General features: G+C 45.2%; 1 protein-coding gene across 1 annotated transcript in view; it reads left to right on the top strand.

The window, feature by feature from the left end:
* Nucleotides 1–20,333, top strand: part of LOC112220333 (whirlin-like) — a 141,095-nt gene that overhangs the window by 103,237 nt on the left and 17,525 nt on the right. Inside the window, exon 7 of the mRNA XM_024382152.2 lies at nt 232–453. Coding sequence (XP_024237920.1) covers nt 232–453 — 222 coding nt within the window. The remainder of the gene's footprint in view (nt 1–231; nt 454–20,333) is intronic.

The raw sequence follows: 20,333 nt of genomic DNA, 5'->3' as shown, positions 1-20,333 counted from the left end.
TATATTATAAAGCTGCTTGTCTTTCTGTCTATGCCATAGCCCTCCACCTCATATAAAGCAATGATTTATCAAATGTATTGAATTCACAATTCACAAAGTGCTTTACAGTGTTCTTCGGTTGCATTCTGCATTCCCCATAGTCTCCTAATGCATGTTTTAGACTGATGCCTGTTATAGCTCCATATAACTCTTGAACCCTGTCTCCCTCCCCTTCCCCACCCTTCCTCTCAGTTCGCCCTGCTATCAGAGGTGCGTGGCCTGGTAACTCCCCAGGATCTGGAGCGTTTCGATGGGATGGTGCTGCGCCACGAGATCCAGGCTTTGGAGGCTCGGCAGGGGAGTGCCTGTGCGGCCGCTCTCCACTCAGACTCCATCTCTATGGTCTCCTACCCAGATACCCTGGCCTCCTCGTCAACGAGCTACATGACCTCCACCACCCTCAGTTCTGCACGGGTAGGGCGACTGGGTTGGAGTGGACCCACTCTCTGTCTGTCTGTCTCTCTCGCTCTCTATCTCTATGTCTGTCTGTCTGTCTTGTCTGCCTACCTGTCTGTATGACTTTCTGTGAAAGTCTGAGTCATTCATCTTTCCCAGTTGTCACTGATGCCTCGAAGCAGACCTCTTGGAAGTTGTCCCTGTTTGATGAGTTGTAGAGAATAGAGCCGTTAAAGACGACGTTCCTCAGAATGACCAGCCCTGCATGGGGCAAGGACAGGGGATTGTGAGGACAGAGGGGCTACGTCCCAAATACCACTCTATTCCCTATATAGCGCACTACTTTTGACAAGAGCCATAAGGATCCTGGTCAAAAGTAGTGCACTAAATAGGGAATAGAGTGCCATTTGGGATGTAGACAGGGATAAGAGCATTGTGTCCCTGCTGAGTTGGAAAGGGTGTAAATCCTCCACTACAGATGAAAGAGACTTATTTATCTAGGAACTTCTTCCGTTTAACCCGACTCCCCCTCCCTTTTCAACCCCACAGGAAAGACTGCTGTGGTTGATAGATATGATGGAGGTAGAAGTTGTTGCCAATACTCTTCTTTTGCATCCGTTTGCAGTGATGTTCTGCTTTTATGTTTGAAGTCAATACTGTTTGGAGTGCTTTAGTCCGCATTCACTTATCAGGTTGCATAAAGCCAATGCAAGTAATTTCCTCTGCTGGTTTGTGTCTTGTACTTATATCCAAGTGTGACTGTCTTTTTGAACATTTCTATGTATTTGTGTGTGTGTATTTGTGTGTGTGTGTGTGTGTGTGTGTGTGTGTGTGTGTGTGTGTGTGTGTGTGTGTGTGTGTGTGTGTGTGTGTGTGTGTGTGTGTGCATTCGGTGTACATGAGCCTGCATGTGGGTGTGTGCTTGCATGCATGTGTGTGTGTTTCCCTATTCACAGTGCATACACACACATTGTCATGCAGTGTGCTAGTGGCCTGGTGACTCTCCTATTCCCGACCTTAATTTGTTAGTCACATTGTCTATAATTAGATACATGAAGCTTCTAGGCTATATGTTGCCCAGGAAGACTAAATAAACCCTTGTTCACCAGAATAATGTCATAAATGGCTAGAATGAAATAAATGCTTCAATATAGTTGACATCTGTAAAGTTGTCTCTGTTTCTGCTTCCTTCATGGAGTAAAGACCTTTAGGGACCAAAAAAAGGGAAAGAATGTTTGACCAGTTGTAAGGAAATAGAAAGCTGTGAAAATGATCCAATATGTTTCTGATATGATTTCAGTTCAGCTTGGATGCATATTTTATATGGTTGAAATACTATAATCTTTTATGATGCTGATAAAGATAAATCAAATCAAATCAAATCAAATTTTATTTGTCACATACACATGGTTAGCAGATGTTAATGCGAGTGTAGCGAAATGCTTGTGCTTCTAGTTCCGACAATGCAGTAATAACCAACAAGTAATCTAACTAACAATTTCAAAACTACTGTCTTATACGCAGTGTAAGGGGATAAAGAATATGTACATAAAGATATATGAATGAGTGATGGTACAGAGCAGCATAGGCAAGATACAGTAGATGGTATCGAGTACAGTATATACATATGAGATGAGTATGTAAACAAAGTGGCATAGTTAAAGTGGCTAGTGATACATGTATTACATAAGGATGCAGTAGATGATATAGAGTACAGTATATACGTATGCATATGAGATGAATAATGTAGGGTATGTAACATTATATTAGGTAGCATTGTTTAAAGTGGCTAGGGATATATTTTACATCATTTCCCATCAATTCCCATTATTAAAATGGCTGGAGTTGAGTCAGTGTCAGTGTGTTGGCAGCAGCCACTCAATGTTAGTGGTGGCTGTTTAACAGTCTGATGGCCTTGAGATAAAAGCTGTTTTTCAGTCTCTCGGTCCCAGCTTTGATGCACCTGTACTGACCTCGCCTTCTGGATGATAGCGGGGTGAACAGGCAGTGGCTCGGGTGGTTGTTGTCCTTGATGATCTTTATGGCCTTCCTGTAGCATCGGGTGGTGTAGGTGTCCTGGAGGGCAGGTAGTTTGCCCCGGTGATGCGTTGTGCAGACCTCACTACCCTCTGGAGAGCCTTACGGTTGTGGGCGGAGCAGTTGCCGTACCAGGCGGTGATACAGCCCGCCAGGATGCTCTCGATTGTGCATCTGTAGAAGTTTGTGAGTGCTTTTGGTGACAAGCCGAATTTCTTCAGCCTCCTGAGGTTGAAGAGGCGCTGCTGCGCCTTCTTCACGATGCTGTCTGTGTGAGTGGACCAATTCAGTTTGTCTGTGATGTGTATGCCGAGGAACTTAAAACTTCCTACCCTCTCCACTACTGTTCCATCGATGTGGATAGGGGGGTGTTCCCTCTGCTGTTTCCTGAAGTCCACAATCATCTCCTTAGTTTTGTTGACGTTGAGTGTGAGGTTATTTTCCTGACACCACACTCCGAGGGCCCTCACCTCCTCCCTGTAGGCCGTCTCGTCGTTGTAGGTAATCAAGCCTACCACTGTTGTGTCGTCCGCAAACTTGATGATTGGGTTGGAGGCGTGCGTGGCCACGCAGTCGTGGGTGAACAGGGAGTACAGGAGAGGGCTCAGAACGCACCCTTGTGGGGCCCCAGTGTTGAGGATCAGCGGGGTGGAGATGTTGTTGCCTACCCTCACCACCTGGGGGCGGCCCGTCAGGAAGTCCAGTACCCAGTTGCACAGGGCAGGGTCGAGACCCAGGGTCTCGAGCTTGATGACGAGCTTGGAGGGTACTATGGTGTTGAATGCCGAGCTGTAGTCGATGAACAGCATTCTCACATAGGTATTCCTCTTGTCCAGATGGGTTAGGGCAGTGTGCAGTGTGGTTGAGATTGCATCGTCTGTGGACCTATTTGGGCGGTAAGCAAATTGGAGTGGGTCTAGGGTGTCAGGTAGGGTGGAGGTGATATGGTCCTTGACTAGTCTCTCAAAGCACTTCATGATGACGGAAGTGAGTGCTACGGGGCGGTAGTCGTTTAGCTCAGTTACCTTAGCTTTCTTGGGAACAGGAACAATGGTGGCCCTCTTGAAGCATGTGGGAACAGCAGACTGGTATAGGGATTGATTGAATATGTCCGTAAACACACCGGCCAGCTGGTCTGCGCATGCTCTAAGGGCGCGGCTGGGGATGCCGTCTGTAGAGGTTCTAACTGCACATACGTATTTGCTCAAGATGCTGAAAGAAATGAATCCTATTTCTCCACTCCTGTTTCAGAATCAAAATGTACTTTTGCATCCACCGGACGGAGGCTCAGTTCAAGAACAAGCAAACCTATTAACCCCTGGCATGTCATGCAAAATCCAAAGCTGGGCTCTACAACATGAAAAAATGCAGGGAGCTTGGGTCTAGAAAAGACTGGATGGATTAAACTAGCAAACGAGTGGGTGGAATGTACAATAACATCCTCTGCCTCCAACATAAAAAACAACAACAACAAAAAGGTTTTTGAAGATGCCCGAACAAAGGCACATTTAGTGGCAGTAAGCATTGTAGACAAGGCTAAAGTGGATAAAGTGAAAAATAAGCACTACAGCCAGAGTCTTCAGAACAGTTAGAAGGAGGCTAAACGTCACAGCCACAGGCCCGCTTATTGCTTTGAGCAAGACATTGACTGTCAGGAGTTAAATGGACTTGACATGGGGAGAGTCATTGTGGGAGGTTTTGAAAACTAAGTTAGGAACTTATTTTTCCTTTATAAACTTGTTCTGTACTGTGAAGTTAATCTGAATATGTACTTCATATTTTCACATAGGAAGAAGGACTATATATTCTCATATGTTTTCTGCTTTAGCCTACATTGATTTATTTTAGTTGAGGTTATCTTCCGATATTGTGATATTTGTTCTACTGCTTTATTGATGTCTTGAATATTATAATAAATTCAGGTCTTGTAAGAACTCAGCTGAGTATGTGTTCATATGCATGTGGTGGGTATTCTGCAGTGACGTCTAAAAGTGTATGGGTACTCACCATCTATCCTACCTTCCCGAATTCCCTGAGAATGCAGAACAATGGACTAGCTTCTTCGGCAAGGAGCCGATCTGCTTGGGAGTCCTATCGGAGAGTTTAGGTTGCGAAGATGCTTACGGAGAGGCAGACGTGGCAAGGTCTTAGTGAGAATAAGACACTGGGCATCCCGCCCTCCATTAACGAGCATACTACTCGTTAATGTTCAGTCATTAATGACAAAACTTTATGAACTCGCGATGATCCCCTTCAAGAGGGACATCAGGTTCTGCAACATACTCTATTTTTCTGAGACTTGGCTTTCCTCCGACATCCAGATGGATTATATACAACCAGTGGGTTTTACAGTTTTTCAAGCAGATAGGAAGCGGGAGCTCTCTGGCAAGTGCAAGGGTTGGGGACTCTGAGTTATGACCAACAACACATGGTGCGACGGCGGAAACATACAGGAACTTACAGGTTTCTGCTCCGCGAACTTGGAATACTTGGTCATAAAATGTCATCCTTTTCACCTTCCGAGGGAGTTCACTGGGATTATCGCTGTGTACATCCCACCCCAAACCAACACCAAAAAGATTCTCAAAGATCTTCATTGGACACTGAACAAACTGGAGACCGCATTCCCAGGGTACTTTAAGAAAAGTAATTTGAGAACAGTGCTCCCAAATTATTACCAACACATTGACTGTCTAACTTGCAGAAATTCAACTCTTGACAACTGCTACACACCTTTTCGATATGGGTATAAGGCCCACTCCCATCCTCCTTTTGGAAAATCCAACCATGACTCCATCTTGCTTCTCCCCACCTACAAACAAAGACTCGAGGGAAGTTCCGGTGGTTAGGTCTATACAGCATTGGTTCAACCAATCGGAATTCACGCTCCAAGACTGCTTTGATCACGTGGACTGGAATATGTTCCAGGTTGCCTCTGGAGATAATCTCAATGAATACGCCGACAGTCACTGGATTCATAAAAAAATGCATAGATGACGTGATAAAGATAGTATCTTTCAAAACGTACCCAAATCAAAAACCGTAGATTGATAGGAGCCTTGTAGGAAAACTGAAAGAGAAAGATGCTGCTTATGAACAGGGCAAGGTGACTGGGGACAATAATTTGGTTAAACAGTACAAATATGACTTACGCAGATCAATCAAGATGTCGAAACACAAGTATAGAGACAAAGTGGAGGAGCAATTCAGCGGGTCGGACAAAAGGCATGTGTGGCAGGGGCTCCTAACGATCACAGATTACAAAAAGAAAGCCAGCCACATCACTGTCACCAACGCCACCATACCGGACGAGCTAAATACCTTTTTCTCAAGATTCGTGAACAATGACCCTGCGCTGCAGAGGAAAGCCCCGTTACAACGTGAGCTACACACTCAGTCTCCACTGAGGACGTATATAAGTTATTCAAACGTGTTAATGTTTGCTGGCCCAAGTGGCATCTTGAGCTGTACACTCAGAGCATGTGCAGACCAGCTGGCTGTCGTGTTCTCTAACGTTTTTCATCTCTCCCTAGCTCAGGCCTCTATACCTCTATACAGGCCTCTATACAGGCCTCTCAGGCCTCTATACAACTGTTTGAAGATGTCCACTATCATCCCTGTACCCAAGAAAGGGAAATAACTGAACTGAATGAATGCCGACCAGTAGAACTCACTTCCGTCATCATGAAATACTTTGAGAGGCTAGTCAAAGACCATATCACCTCCTCCCTCCCCGACACACTAGACCCTCTCCAATTCACCTACCGCCCTGACAGATCCACAGACGACGCAATCGCCATTGCACTGCACACTGTCCTTACCCACCCGGACAAAAGAAATGCATATGTGAGGATACTGTTCATTGACTACAGCTCGGCCTTCAATACCATAGTGCCCTACAAAGTCATCACAAAGCTCACAGCCCTGGGTCAGAACTCCTCCCTATGCAACTGGGTCCTAAACTTCCTGATGGGCAGCCCCCAGGTAATGAAGGTAGGCAACATTACCTCCTCAACACGAATTATCAACACAAGTGCCCCACAAGGGTGCGCCTCAGTCCTTTCCTGTATTTCCTATATACCCACGACTGTGTGGCCTCACACAGTTCCAACTCCACCATCAAGTTTGCTGATGACACGCCAATAGTAGGTCTGATCACCAACAATGACAAGACAGCCTACAAGGAGGAGGTAGGCACTCTGACGGCCTGATGCCAGGTAAACAACCTGTTCCTCAACATTAGCAAAACAAAAGAGCCGATTGTGGACTTCAGGAAGAACCAGTGAGTCTTCAAACTCAGGAGGCTGAAGAAATGCGGCCTGTCCACAGGGGCCCTCACAGTGTTCTACAGGTGCACCATTGAGAGCGTACTGTCAGGCTGCATCACAGTCTGGTACGGCAACTCCACCGCCGCGGTGGAGTTGCCGTACCAGACTGTGATGCAGCCTGACAGAGTGTGATATGTGCAGCCGAATGCACCATTGGTTGCACACTGTCTGCCGGGTGTTGCAGGAAGGCCAAGAATATCATCAGGGACCCCATCCACCCAAACCATGTCCTGTTCTCCCCGCTTCAATCACTCAGACGCAGGCAGTACAGGTCATCGCAAAAACTGAAAGACTAGTCCCCCCTTCCCCTCCTCCTCACCCTCAAATCTCATTTACCTCACGTGTTACTTCCCCTATGATCATTCTGTATCCCGCTCCTTTCGGCCAGAATTCCACTAACATTTGAAGAGGACAGTAGGCCAAACAGTGGCCGCGAGTGGCGGAGCAGTCTAAGGCACAGCATCGCAGAACTAGCGGCGTCACTACAGACCCGGGTTCAATCCCAGGCTGAGGCGCAGCCGGCCGCGACCGGGAGACTTCGGTCAGCAGTTGTACTGTGTTTCTTCAGACACATTGATGCGGCTGACTTTTGGGTTAAGCGAGCAGTGTGTCAAGAAGCAGTGCGGCTTGGCAGGGTCGTGTTTCGGAGGACACATGGCTCTCGACCTTCGCCTCTCCCAAGTCCGTACGGGAGTTGCAGGGATGGGACAAGACTGTAACTTCCAATTGGATATCACAAAATTGGTGTGAAAAAACTGGTAAAAATAAAAAAAATGCTTCTGATGAAGAGCTAGAAATGTAAGTAAATATCCCTATCAGACTGAAAGGTCATTTCGTCAAACTTGTGGGGCTCTCCATATTCATCGGGTGCTCATTTAAAATATTTGCTGCTACTTCACTCAATCCCGTTTGAAAAGTCTCCCTTCCTAGCTGTTTTTACATTCCCAGAGACCACCCAGAATATTCCCAGATTTTCATAAAATGGTCACACGTCTCTCGTTTGTGCATCACCAACTTTTGTGTGAGGCAAAAAGAGTATGCTGAGTGCAGTTCAATTCGGTGCAGCCAACATCAGAAGTCCGGAGTGCTTTGAGAGTAGCTCCTCCACATCTCACAGTCGTGCTCCTTTAGTAGGCTAAAGTTAGATCAAAGATGAGTCAAAGTCTTGGAAGATCACATAATTATTAAATAGTATTCTACATAACAACCAAATGTTATGCCAAATTATTTTTTTCATGTAGGCTACGCTGTCCTGCAAATGTTACGCAAAATCATCCTGTTGTGCCACAATTGGGTATTTTAAATGTGGTTACCCTAATCACAAATAACATAGCCAGCACTGCCATCACCCTCTTTTAACACTTCACTAAATCTTTCCCAAACATTACTTCTCTGTCCTTCCCTTCTCTTTATTTTCAACTCTCCATTCTGCAACTTTTCTCTTATTGAATTGAACTAAGAGATTGTCCTTATTGTTTCTGCACATTCCCTAAAGCCTTTGGCGTGTAGACTATTTCGTGCACATACAGTTCCGCACAAATAATGCCAGATAGCTTAAAAATAATGAACGGTAAACCTCGACGTAGCCTAGAAATTGGACAAGAATGATAAGCCACCCAGCTGCCCTTCATCCACACAATATATCATGACACTAAACCCGCCCGCCCCGCAGATACAGTGCCTTGCAAAAGTATTCATCCCCCTTGGCGTTTATCCTATTTTGTTGCATTACAATCTGTAATTTAATGGATTTTTATTTGGATTTCATGTAATGGACATACACAAAATTGTCCAAATTGGTGAAATGAAATGAAAAAAAATTACGGAAAAGTTGTGCGTGAATATGCATTCACCCCCTTTGCTATGAAGCCCCTAAATAATATCTGGTGCGACCAATTATCTTCAGAAGTCACACAATTAGTTAACTAAAGTCCACCTTTGTGCAATCTGTCACATGATCTCAGTATATAGACACCTGTTCTGAAAGGCCCCAGAGTATGCAACACCAATAAACAAGGGGCACCACCAAGGAAGCGACACCATGAAGACCAAGGAGCACTCCAAACAGGTCAGGGACAAAGTTCTGGTGAAGGACAGACCAGGGTTGGGTTATAAAAAAATATCAGAAACTTTGAACATCCCACGGAGCACCATTAAATCCATTATTAAAAAATTGAAAGAATATGGCACCACGACAAACCTGCAAAGAGAGGGCCACCCACCAAAACTTACAGACCAGGCAAGGAGGGCATTAACCTGTTGAGTGTAGGGGGCAGTATTTTGATGTTTGGATGAAACACGTACCCAAATGAAACTGCCTATTTCTCAGGCCCAGAATCTAGAATATGCATATAATTAGGATAGAAAACACTCTAAAGTTTCCAAAACTGTCAAAATATTGTATAACAGAACTGATATTGCAGGCGAAAACCTGAGGAAACTCCACCCGGAAGTGCTGTTTTTCCTTAAAGCTCTCTGTTCCATTGCCTGCCTTCGCTCCATTTAAAGGGATATTAACCCAGCCCAGTCACGGACCAGGATGTCTTGCTCCCAGGCAGACTAAATAACTTTTTTGCCCGCTTTGAGGACAATACAGTGCCACTGACACGGCCTGCAACGGAAACATGCGGTCTCTCCTTCACTGCAGCCGAAGTGAGTAAGACATTTAAACGTGTTAACCCTCGCAAGGCTGCAGGCCCAGACGGCATCCCCAGCCGCGCCCTCAGAGCATGCGCAGACCAGCTGGCCGGTGTGTTTACGGACATATTCAATCAATCCCTATACCAGTCTGCTGTTCCCACATGCTTCAAGAGGGCCACCATTGTTCCTGTTCCCAAGAAAGCTAAGGTAACTGAGCTAAACGACTACCGCCCCGTAGCACTCACATCCGTCATCATGAAGTGCTTTGAGAGACTAGTCAAGGACCATATCACCTCCACCCTACCTGACACCCTTGACCCACTCCAATTTGCTTACCGCCCAAATAGGTCCACAGACGATGCAATCTCAACCACACTGCACACTGCCCTAACTCATCTGGACAAGAGGAATACCTATGTGAGAATGCTGTTCATCGACTACAGCTCGGCATTCAACACCATAGTACCCTCCAAGCTCGTCATCAAGCTCGAGACCCTGGGTCTCGACCCCGCCCTGTGCAACTGGGTACTGGACTTCCTGACGGGCCGCCCCAGGTGGTGAGGGTAGGCAACAACATCTCCTCCCCGCTGATCCTCAACACTGGGGCCCCACAAGGGTGCGTTCTGAGCCCTCTCCTGTACTCCCTGTTCACCCACGACTGCGTGGCCATGCACGCCTCCAACTCAATCATCAAGTTTGCGGACGACACAACAGTGGTAGGCTTGATTACCAACAACGACGAGACGGCCTACAGGGAGGAGGTGAGGGCCCTCGGGGTGTGGTGTCAGGAAAATAACCTCACACTCAACGTCAACAAAACTAAGGAGATGATTGTGGACTTCAGGAAACAGCAGAGGGAACACCCCCCCATCCACATCGATGGAACAGTAGTGGAGAGGGTAGCAAATTTTAAGTTCCTCGGCATACACATCACAGACAAACTGAATTGGTCCACTCACACAGACAGCATCGTGAGGAAGGCGCAGCAGCGCCTCTTCAACCTCAGGAGGCTGAAGAAATTCGGCTTGTCACCAAAAGCACTCACAAACTTCTACAGATGCACAATCGAGAGCATCCTGGCGGGCTGTATCACCGCCTGGTATGGCAACTGCACCGCCCTCAACCGTAAGGCTCTCCAGAGGGTAGTGAGGTCTGCACAACGCATCACCGGGGGCAAACTACCTGCCCTCCAGGACACCTACACCACCCGATGCTACAGGAAGGCCATAAAGATCATCAAGGACATCAACCACCCGAGCCACTGCCTGTTCACCCCGCTGTCATCCAGAAGGCGAGGTCAGTACAGGTGCATCAAAGCTGGGACCGAGAGACTGAAAAACAGCTTCTATCTCAAGGCCATCAGACTGTTAAACAGCCACCACTAACATTGAGTGGCTACTGCCAACACACTGTCAATGACACTGACTCTACTCCAGCCACTTTAATCATGGGAATTGATGGGAAATGATGTAAATATATCACTAGCCACTTTAAACAATGCTACCTTATATAATGTTACTTACCCTACATTGTTCATCTCATATGCATACGTTGATACTGTACTCTATATCATCGACTGCATCCTTATGTAATACATGTATCACTAGCCACTTTAACTATGCCACTTGGTTTACATACTTATCTTATATGTATATACTGTACTCGATATCATCTACTGTATCTTGCCTATGCTGCTCTGTACCATCACTCATTCATATATCCTTATGTACATATTCTTTATCCCCTTACACTGTGTATAAGACAGTAGTTTTTTTGGAATTGTTAGTTAGATTACTTGCTCGTTATTACTGCATTGTCGGAACTAGAAGCACAAGCATTTCGCTACACTCGCATTAACATCTGCTAACCATGTGTATGTGACAAATAAAATTTGATTTGATTTGATTTGAACCAGATTCCTTTTACTATGGCTTCCATATCTTGTGAACAGTCTTTAGACATAGTTTTAGGCTTTTGTTTTGAAAAATGAGCGAGAAAGATGACGTCATTGTATGGCTGGGTGCCAGCAGCGTTTTGCATGCGCAACAGTTTGGAGCAGACATTTTATCTCACTCTCCTATTGAAGAAGGTACAGTCCGGTTGAAATATTATCGATAATACACTGCTCAAAAAACTAAAGGGAACACTAAAATAACACATCCTAGATCTGAATGAATGAAATATTCTTATTAAATACTTTTTTCTTTACATAGTTGAATGTGCTGACAACAAAATCACACAAAAATGATCAATGGAAATCAAATTTATCAACCCATGGAGGTCTGGAATTGGAGTCACACTCAAAATTAAAGTGGAAAACCACTACAGGCTGATCCAACTTGTATGTAATGTCCTTAAAACAAGTCAAAATGAGGCTCAGTAAGTGTGTGTGGCCTCCACGTGCCTGTATGACCTCGCTACAACGCCTGGGCATGCTCCTGATGAGGTGGCGGATGGTCTCCTGAGGGATCTCCTCCCAGACCTGGACTAAAGCATCTGCCAACTCCTGGACAGTCTGTGGTGCAATGGAGCGTTGGTGGATGGAGCGAGACATGATGTCCCAGATGTGCTCAATTGGATTCAGGTCTGGGGAACGGGCAGGCCAGTCCATAGCATCAATGCCTTCCTCTTGCAGGAACTGCTGACACACTCCAGCTACATGAGGTCTAGCATTGTCTTGCCTTAGGAGGAACCCAGGGCCAACCGCACCAACATATGGTCTCACAAGGGGTCTGAGGATCTCATCTCGGTACCTAATGGCAGTCAGGCTACCTCTGGCGAGCACATGGAGGCCTGTGCGGCCCCCCAAAGAAATGCCACCCCATACCATGACTGACCCACCACCAAACCGGTCATGCTGGAGGATGTTGCAGAACGTTCTCCACGGCGTCTCCAGACTCTGTCACGTCTGTCACATGTGCTCATTGTGAACCTGCTTTCATCTGTGAAGAGCACAGGGCGCCAGTGGCGAATTTGTCAATCTTGGTGTTCTCTGGCAAATGTCAAACGTCCTGCACGATGTTGGGCTGTAAGCACAACCCCCATCTGTGGACGTCGGGCCCTCATACCACCTTCATGGAGTCTGTTTCTGACCGTTTGAGCAGACACATACACATTTGTGGCCTTCTGGAGGTCATTTTGCAGGGCTCTGGCAGTGCTCCTCCTGCTCCTCCTTGCACAAAGGCAGAGGTAGCGGTCCTGCTGCTGGGTTGTTGCCAACCTACGGCCTCCTCCACGTATCCTGATGTACTGGCCTGTCTCCTGGTAGCGCCTCCATGCTCTGGACACTACACTGACAGACACAGCAAACCTTCCTGCCATAGCTGGCATTGATGTGCCATCCTGGATGAGCTGCACTACCTGAGCCACTTGTGTGGGTTGTAGACTACATCTCATGCTACCACTAGAGTGAAAGCACCACCAGCATTCAAAAGTGACCACAACATCAGCCAGGAAGCATAGGAACTGAGAAGTGGTCTGTGGTCACCACCTGCAGAACCACTCCTTTATTTGGGGTGTCTTGCTAATTCCATTTGCCCAACAGCATGTGAAATGTATTGTCAATCAGTGTTGCTTCCTAAGTGGACAGTTTGATTTCACAGAAGTGTGATTGACTTGGAGTTACATTGTGTTGTTTAAGTGTTCCCTTTATTTTTTTGAGCAGTGTATATTGTAAAAACAACCTGAGGTTCGATTATAAAAATGTTTGACATGTTTCTACAAACCTTACGGATACTATTTGGAATTTTCGTCTGCCTGGTCATGACCGCTCGAGCTTGTGGATTTCTGAACATAACGCACCAACCAAATGGATGTATTTTGGATATAAAAATCATCTTTATGGAACAAAAGGAACATTTATTGTGTAATTGTGAGCCTCGTGAGTGCAAACATCCAAAGATCATCAAAGGTAATTGATTCATTTTATTGCTTTTCTGACTTTCGTGACCAATCAACTTGGCTGCTAGCTGTTTGTAATGTTTTGTCTGCTGAGAGAGATGTCCTTACATATACGCTTGGTATGCTTTCGCCGAAAAGCTTTTTGGAAATCTGACACGCCAGGTGGGTTAACAACAAGCTAAGCTGTGTTTTGCTATGTTGCACTTGTGATTTCATGAAAATTAAATATTTTTAGTAATTTAATTTGAATTTGGCGCTCTGCAATTCAGCGGATGTTGACGAAAATGATCCTGCTAACGGGATGGGTGCATCAAGAAGTTCAGAGAGGCAACAAAGAGACCAAAGATAACCCTGAATGAGCTGCAAAGCTCCACAGTGGAGAGGGGAGTATATGTCCATAGGACCAGTTTAAGCCGTACATTCCACAGAGCTGGGCTTTACGGAAGAGTGGCCAGAAAAAAGCCATTGCTTAAAGAAAAAAATAAGCAAACACATTTGGTGTTTGCCAAAAGGCATGTTGGAGACTCCCCAAACATATGGAAGAAAGTACTCTGGTCAGATGAGACTAAAATTGAGCTTTTTGGCCATCAAGGAAAATGCTATGTCTGGCAAAAACCCAACACCTCTCATCACCCCAAGAATAACATCCCCACAGTGAAGCATGGTGGTGGCAGCATCATGCTGTGGGGATGTTTGTCCATCGGCAGGGACTGGGAAACTGGTCAGAATTAAAGGAATGATGGATGGAGCTAAATACAGGGAAATTCTTGAGGGAAACCTGTTTCAATCTTCCAGAGATTTGAGACTGGGACGGAGGTTCACCTTCCAGCAGGACAATGACCCTAAGCATACTGCTTAAGCAACACTCGAGTGGTTTAAGGGGAAACGTATAAATGTCTTGGAATGGCCTAGTCAAAGCCCAGACCTCAATCCAATTGAGAATCTGTGGTATGACTTAAAGAATGCTGTACACCAGCGGAACCCATCCTACTTGAAGGAGCTGGAGCAGTTTTGCCTTGAATAATGGACAAAAATCCCAGTGTCTAGATGTGCCATGCTGATAGAGACATACCCCAAGAGACTTGCAGCTGTAATTGCTGCAAAAGGTGGCTCTACAAAGTATTGACTTTGTTTGGGTGAATAGTTATGCACGCTCAAGTTTTCTGTTGTTTTTGTCTTATTTCTAGTTTGTTTCATAAGAAAAAATATTTTGCATGTTGTGTAAACCAAATGATACACAACCTCAGAAAAGTATATTTTAATTCCAGATTGTAAGGCAACAAAATAGGAAAAATGCGGGGGGTGAATACTTTTGCAAGCCACTGTATAAGTGAGTGTACTGCGGGTTATGAATCGACCTGTGCATCACTAGTGTCTTCTGTCCTAAAATGTGTGCTGGTGCTTGGTAGTGGCTGTTGTTTCAACAGGAGTAATTTCAGACAGCCAGACTTAGCTGCTGCTGTCCTGTCCACTATTGATGTGTCTCCTCCTGGAGGAGGAGACTTACGTACACTTACGTTGACGTTACACACACACACTCAGAGGCACACGTAAACACATGCACACACACACTCAATATTCTCTGACTCAGAGAACAAGCTGACAGTTGAGAAAAGCTGCAGCAGGCTTACCATACATAGTACACGATGGACCATGCCAGACCTTCACACACTCACAAGTCACATCTCTATCTCTGTCTCAGCATGGCCCCTGGATGGTATGACCAGGTGTGTGTGTGTGTGAGTGTGTGTGTGTGTCTTGGTGGTGGGGGGGTCTGGGCTGTGCCCCTGCTTATAGTTGTTGTTGTTTTGGAGTCACAGTTGAATGCCGCTGTTTTGGAGAGATTAGAGAGGTGGGATGGTTTTAGTTGGGGATCAGAAAATGTGGATTTATCAACTAGACACAGTATGGTGTACAGTCACATACCCAAACACATGCAAACACAGACACACTTACAGCTGATTACATGTGTGCACACACAAACACTCTCTCTCTCTACCTCTCTCTCTGTCACACATGCACACACACACACACACACACACACACTCACTCTCTACCTCTCTCTCTCTCTCTCTCTCTCTCTCTCAAATCAAATCAAATTTATTTATATAGCCCTTCGTACATCAGCTGATATCTCAAAGTGCTGTACAGAAACCCAGCCTAAAACCTCAAACAGCAAGCAATGCAGGTGTAGAAGCACGGTGGCTAGGAAAAACTCCCTAGAAAGGCCAAAACCTAGGAAGAAACCTAGAGAGGAACCAGGCTATGTGGGGTGGCCAGTCCTCTTCTGGCTGTGCCGGGTGGAGATTATAACAGAACATGGCCAAGATGTTCAAATGTTCATAAATGACCAGTATGGTCGTATAATAATAAGGCAGAACAGTTCAAACTGGAGCAGCAGCATGGTCAGGTGGACTGGGGACAGCAAGGAGTCATCATGTCAGGTAGTCCTGGGGCATGGTCCTAGGGCTCAGGTCCTCCGAGAGAGAGAGAGAGAGAGAGAGAGAGAAAGAGAGAATTAGAGAACGCACACTTAGATTCACACAGGACACCGAATAGGACAGGAGAGGTACTCCAGATATAACAAACTGACCCTAGCCCCCGACACATTAACTACTGCAGCATAAATACTGGAGGCTGAGACAGGAGGGGTCAGGAGACACTGTGGCCCCATCCGAGGACACCCCAGACAGGGCCAAACAGGAAGGATATAACCCCACCCACTTTGCCAAAGCACAGCCCCCACACCACTAGAGGGATATCTTCAACCACCAACTTACCATCCTGAGACAAGGCTGAGTATAGCCCACAAAGAACTCCGCCATGGCACAACCCAAGGGGGGGCGCCATCCCAGACAGGATGACCACATCAGTGAATCAACCCACTCAGGTGACACACCCCTTCCAGGGACGGCAAGAGAGAGCCCCAGTAAGCCAGTGACTCAGCCCCTGTAATAGGGTTAGAGGCAGAGAATCCCAGTGGGAAGAGGGGAACCGGCCAGGCAGAGACAGCAAGGGCGGTTCGTTGCTCCAGAGCCTTTCCGTTCACCTTCCCACTCCTGGGCCAGACTACACTCAATCATATGACCCACTAAAGAGATAAGTCTTCAGTAAGGACTTAAAGGTTGAGACCAAGTTTGCGTCTCTGACACGGGTAGGCAGACCGTTCCATAAAAATGGAGCTCTATAGGAGAAAGCCCTGCCTCCAGCTGTTTGCTTAGAAATTCTAGGGACAATTAGGAGGCCTGCGTCTTGTGACCGTAGCGTATGTGTAGGTATGTACGGCAGGACCAAATCAGAGAGATAGGTAGGAGCAAGCCCATGTAATGCTTTGTAGGTTAGCAGTAAAACCTTGAAATCAGCCCTTGCTTTGACAGGAAGCCAGTGTAGAGAGGCTAGCACTGGAGTAATATGATCAAATTTTTTGGTTCTAGTCAGAATTCGAGCAGCCGTATTTAGTACTAACTGAAGATTATTTAGTGCTTTATCCGGGTAGCCGGAAAGTAGAGCATTGCAGTAGTCTAACCTAGAAGTGACAAAAGCATGGATTAATTTTTCTGCATCATTTTTGGACAGAAAGTTTCTGATTTTTGCAATATTACGTAGATGGAAAAAAGCTGTCCTTGAAATGGTCTTGATATGTTCTTCAAAAGAGAGATCAGACAAACTGATATCTTTCCGACAGATAAGATCTAAACCAGGCCAGAACTTGTCCGTGTAGACCAATTTGGGTTTCCAATCTCTCCAAAAGAATGTGGTGATCGATGGTATCAAAAGCAGCACTAAGGTCTAGGAGCACGAGGACAGATGCAGAGCCTCGGTCCGATGCCATTAAAATGTAATTTCTCTCTCTCTCTCTCTGTCACACACACACACACACACACACACACACACACACACACACACACACACACACACACACACACACACACACACACACACACAAATAAACAGCTTCCTCTCAGTACACACACATACTAAGTAACAACTATTGCAGCTGGGGCGCAACTTTGGTTTCAGAAGTGGGGTGGATATAATCTGGTGGTGGGTCTGGGGGTCCCTCAGAATGTTTTGGGCCATTTAAAGCTAATTTCCTGCATTTCTACTAGGGCTGTCGACGACATATAAAAAACATCTTGGTCGACCAAGAGTAGTCTTTTCTTTCGAACAATCAATCAGTCGAAATTTGAAAACTTGTATTTTTCTATATATAGACAAACCCTATGTGTTCTGATAAAATCATCTTGAGTATATGTACTGAACTTGTCTGAGGCTTTAAGCATGCTGTTTTATTAAATATTTAAGACACACAAATGACTCAAGAGGGAGCCAGAGAGAAAGATAGCCTGACCAGAAGAAAAAAACCTGTTCCCGATGCTCCTGCTGCTGGCCTTTGCAGATTCTGCCTTTACGCTCCTGAAGTTGCCGGTAATCTGCAATCTTTTTTATTTGGAGTGCCAATTTATCCTTACCTTTTTTTACCCCCTTTTTCTCCCCAATTTCGTGGGATCCAATTGTCGGTCGTTACTGTCTTGTCTCATCACTACAACTCCTGTACGGGCTCGGAGAGATGAAGGTCGAGAGTCATGCGTCCTCTGAAACACAACCCAACCAAGCCACACTACTTCTTAACACAGCACGCATCCAACCCGGAAGCCAGCTGCACCAATGTGTCAGAGGAAACACAGTACGCCGAGCGACCTGGTCAGCGCGCACTGCACCTGGCCCACCACAGGAGTCGCTATTGCATGTTGAGACAAGGATATCCCAACCGGCCAAACCCTCCCTATCCCGGACGACGCTAGGATAATGGTGCGTCGCCACATGGACCTCCCGGTCACGGCCGGCTGCGACAGAGCCTGGGCTCGAACCCAGGCTCTGCATCCTCAGAACCCAGTCTGCATCCTCAGAGTTTTGCGCACCAGTGAGCTCAGGACAGACACCACTGTAGGCTATTTGTGCAAGGGATAAGAAGTAATCAGGTATTTTATGACGTTTCCATTGGATCAGAGCATTACATTTTTCCCTTTCACGCCAAGTGGTTATCGAAAAGGAGAGAGCTGGAAATATTGTTATAATACTTTGAGGAACTATTGTCATTCTCAATTGATTCTAAAACCATACTTTGTTTACTTGTTGTTTGTGGTGAAGAAAAAATACTTTGAGAAGCTCCACAGCTCATTAGTGTTGGTGAGTAACGGCAATCAGAAATACTATCAGACATCCCAAAATGGGCACATTTGTAGGCCTATATTTGCGTGCAGGCCAGGTTGACTAGTTCACTACTAAATGCGTAATCAGGTGTGCGTCCTGACTCAACATTGACAGGAGCATTTCAAACAAAAGACGACCAATAAATTGACAAACATAGAAATGGAATGAAATAAACAAAAACGTATTTCTCAAAAGTGTATCATAGATTGTGAGTTCTGCTAAACACATGTCCAATTTGACAAGGAGAACGGTAAATAACTGTAATAATATATTGAATGCATTAACAGAAAATATCGTAACCTACAGCAACACACATTTCAGATGAGAAATTATGGGAATTCATATTAAATTTAGGCTATTACTTGTGAGTGTCTGTGATATATTTAGAATTCAAGGCACACTTAACCAGCATGGCTACCACAGCATTCTGCAGCGATACGACATCCCATCTGGCGCTTAGTGGGACTATAATTTGTTTTTCAACCGGTCATTGACCCAACACACCTACAGGCTGTATAAGGGCTATTTGACCAAGAAGGAGAGTGATTGAGTGCAGCATCAGATGACCTGGCCTCCACAATCCCCTGACCTCAAACCAATTGAGATGGTTTGGGATAAGCAGCCAACAAGTGCTCAGCATATGTGGGAACTCCTTCAAGACTCCTTCAAGACTGTTGGAAAAGCATTCCAGGTGGAGCTGGTTGAGAGAATGCCAAGAGTGTGCAAAGCTGTCATCAAGGCAAAGGGTTGCTACATTGAAGAATCTCAAATATTAAATATATTTGGATTTGTTTAACACTTTTTTGGTTACTACATGATTCCATACGTGTTATTTTATAGTATTGATGTCTTCACAAAATAGTAAAAACAAAAAAAAACTTGAATGAGTAGGTGTGTCCAAACTGGTTCCTTATGTAATGGGGAATTAATAGACACAGCAAACAATGCACACAATAAAGTTATGAAACAATGAATACCCACAAAATGGAGGGAGATAACGCATTCTGGAGAGAGACGTGTCTTGTGCATCTGAGCCACAATCCCCATATTCTTAGACCATGTGGCCTTCTTATTGGATTAGTCCACTGAGACAGGCATAAATCAGACAGGTGTCTCGTATGCCATGAAAAAAAAAACATATATTTGTGGCTGCTAGACTGTCTGAACCTGACCCCTTTTGTAATACAGTATTCCATATAAGGCACCCAGACCTTTTGAAAGTTACACAGTATCCCTTTAATCTCGTAATAAATCAAATCTAGTGATAGATAACTTGATAATTCTGTCATCCATTGAGACATTGAGGGAGGATAATGGCAATGCATTTCTTAGCCGCTAAGTTACACAGTTTCTTCTGAAAACGTTCTTCAGTATCAATATTTCCAAGCAAACAAAAACAAGGAGAAGGGAGAATCTATAGACATGAGATAAAATAACACACTGACAGAATTCAGCCAGCCTTCACAAAATCATAACAATCTATAGACATGCTGAGATAAAATAACACACTGACAGAATTCAGCCAGCCTTCACAAAATCATAACAATCTATAGACATGAGATAAAATAACACACTGACAGAATTCAGCCAGATAGACAAGATAAAATAACACACTGACAGAATTCAGCCAGCCTTCACAAAATCATAACAATCTATAGACATGCTGAGATAAAATAACACACTGACAGAATTCAGCCAGCCTTCACAAAATCATAACAATCTATAGACATGCTGAGATAAAATAACACACTGACAGAATTCAGCCAGCCTTCACAAAAT

This window comes from Oncorhynchus tshawytscha, linkage group LG20 (genome assembly GCF_018296145.1).
Source record: "Oncorhynchus tshawytscha isolate Ot180627B linkage group LG20, Otsh_v2.0, whole genome shotgun sequence".
NCBI lineage: Eukaryota > Metazoa > Chordata > Actinopteri > Salmoniformes > Salmonidae > Oncorhynchus > Oncorhynchus tshawytscha.
This window is presented reverse-complemented; position numbering and strand designations above follow the sequence as displayed.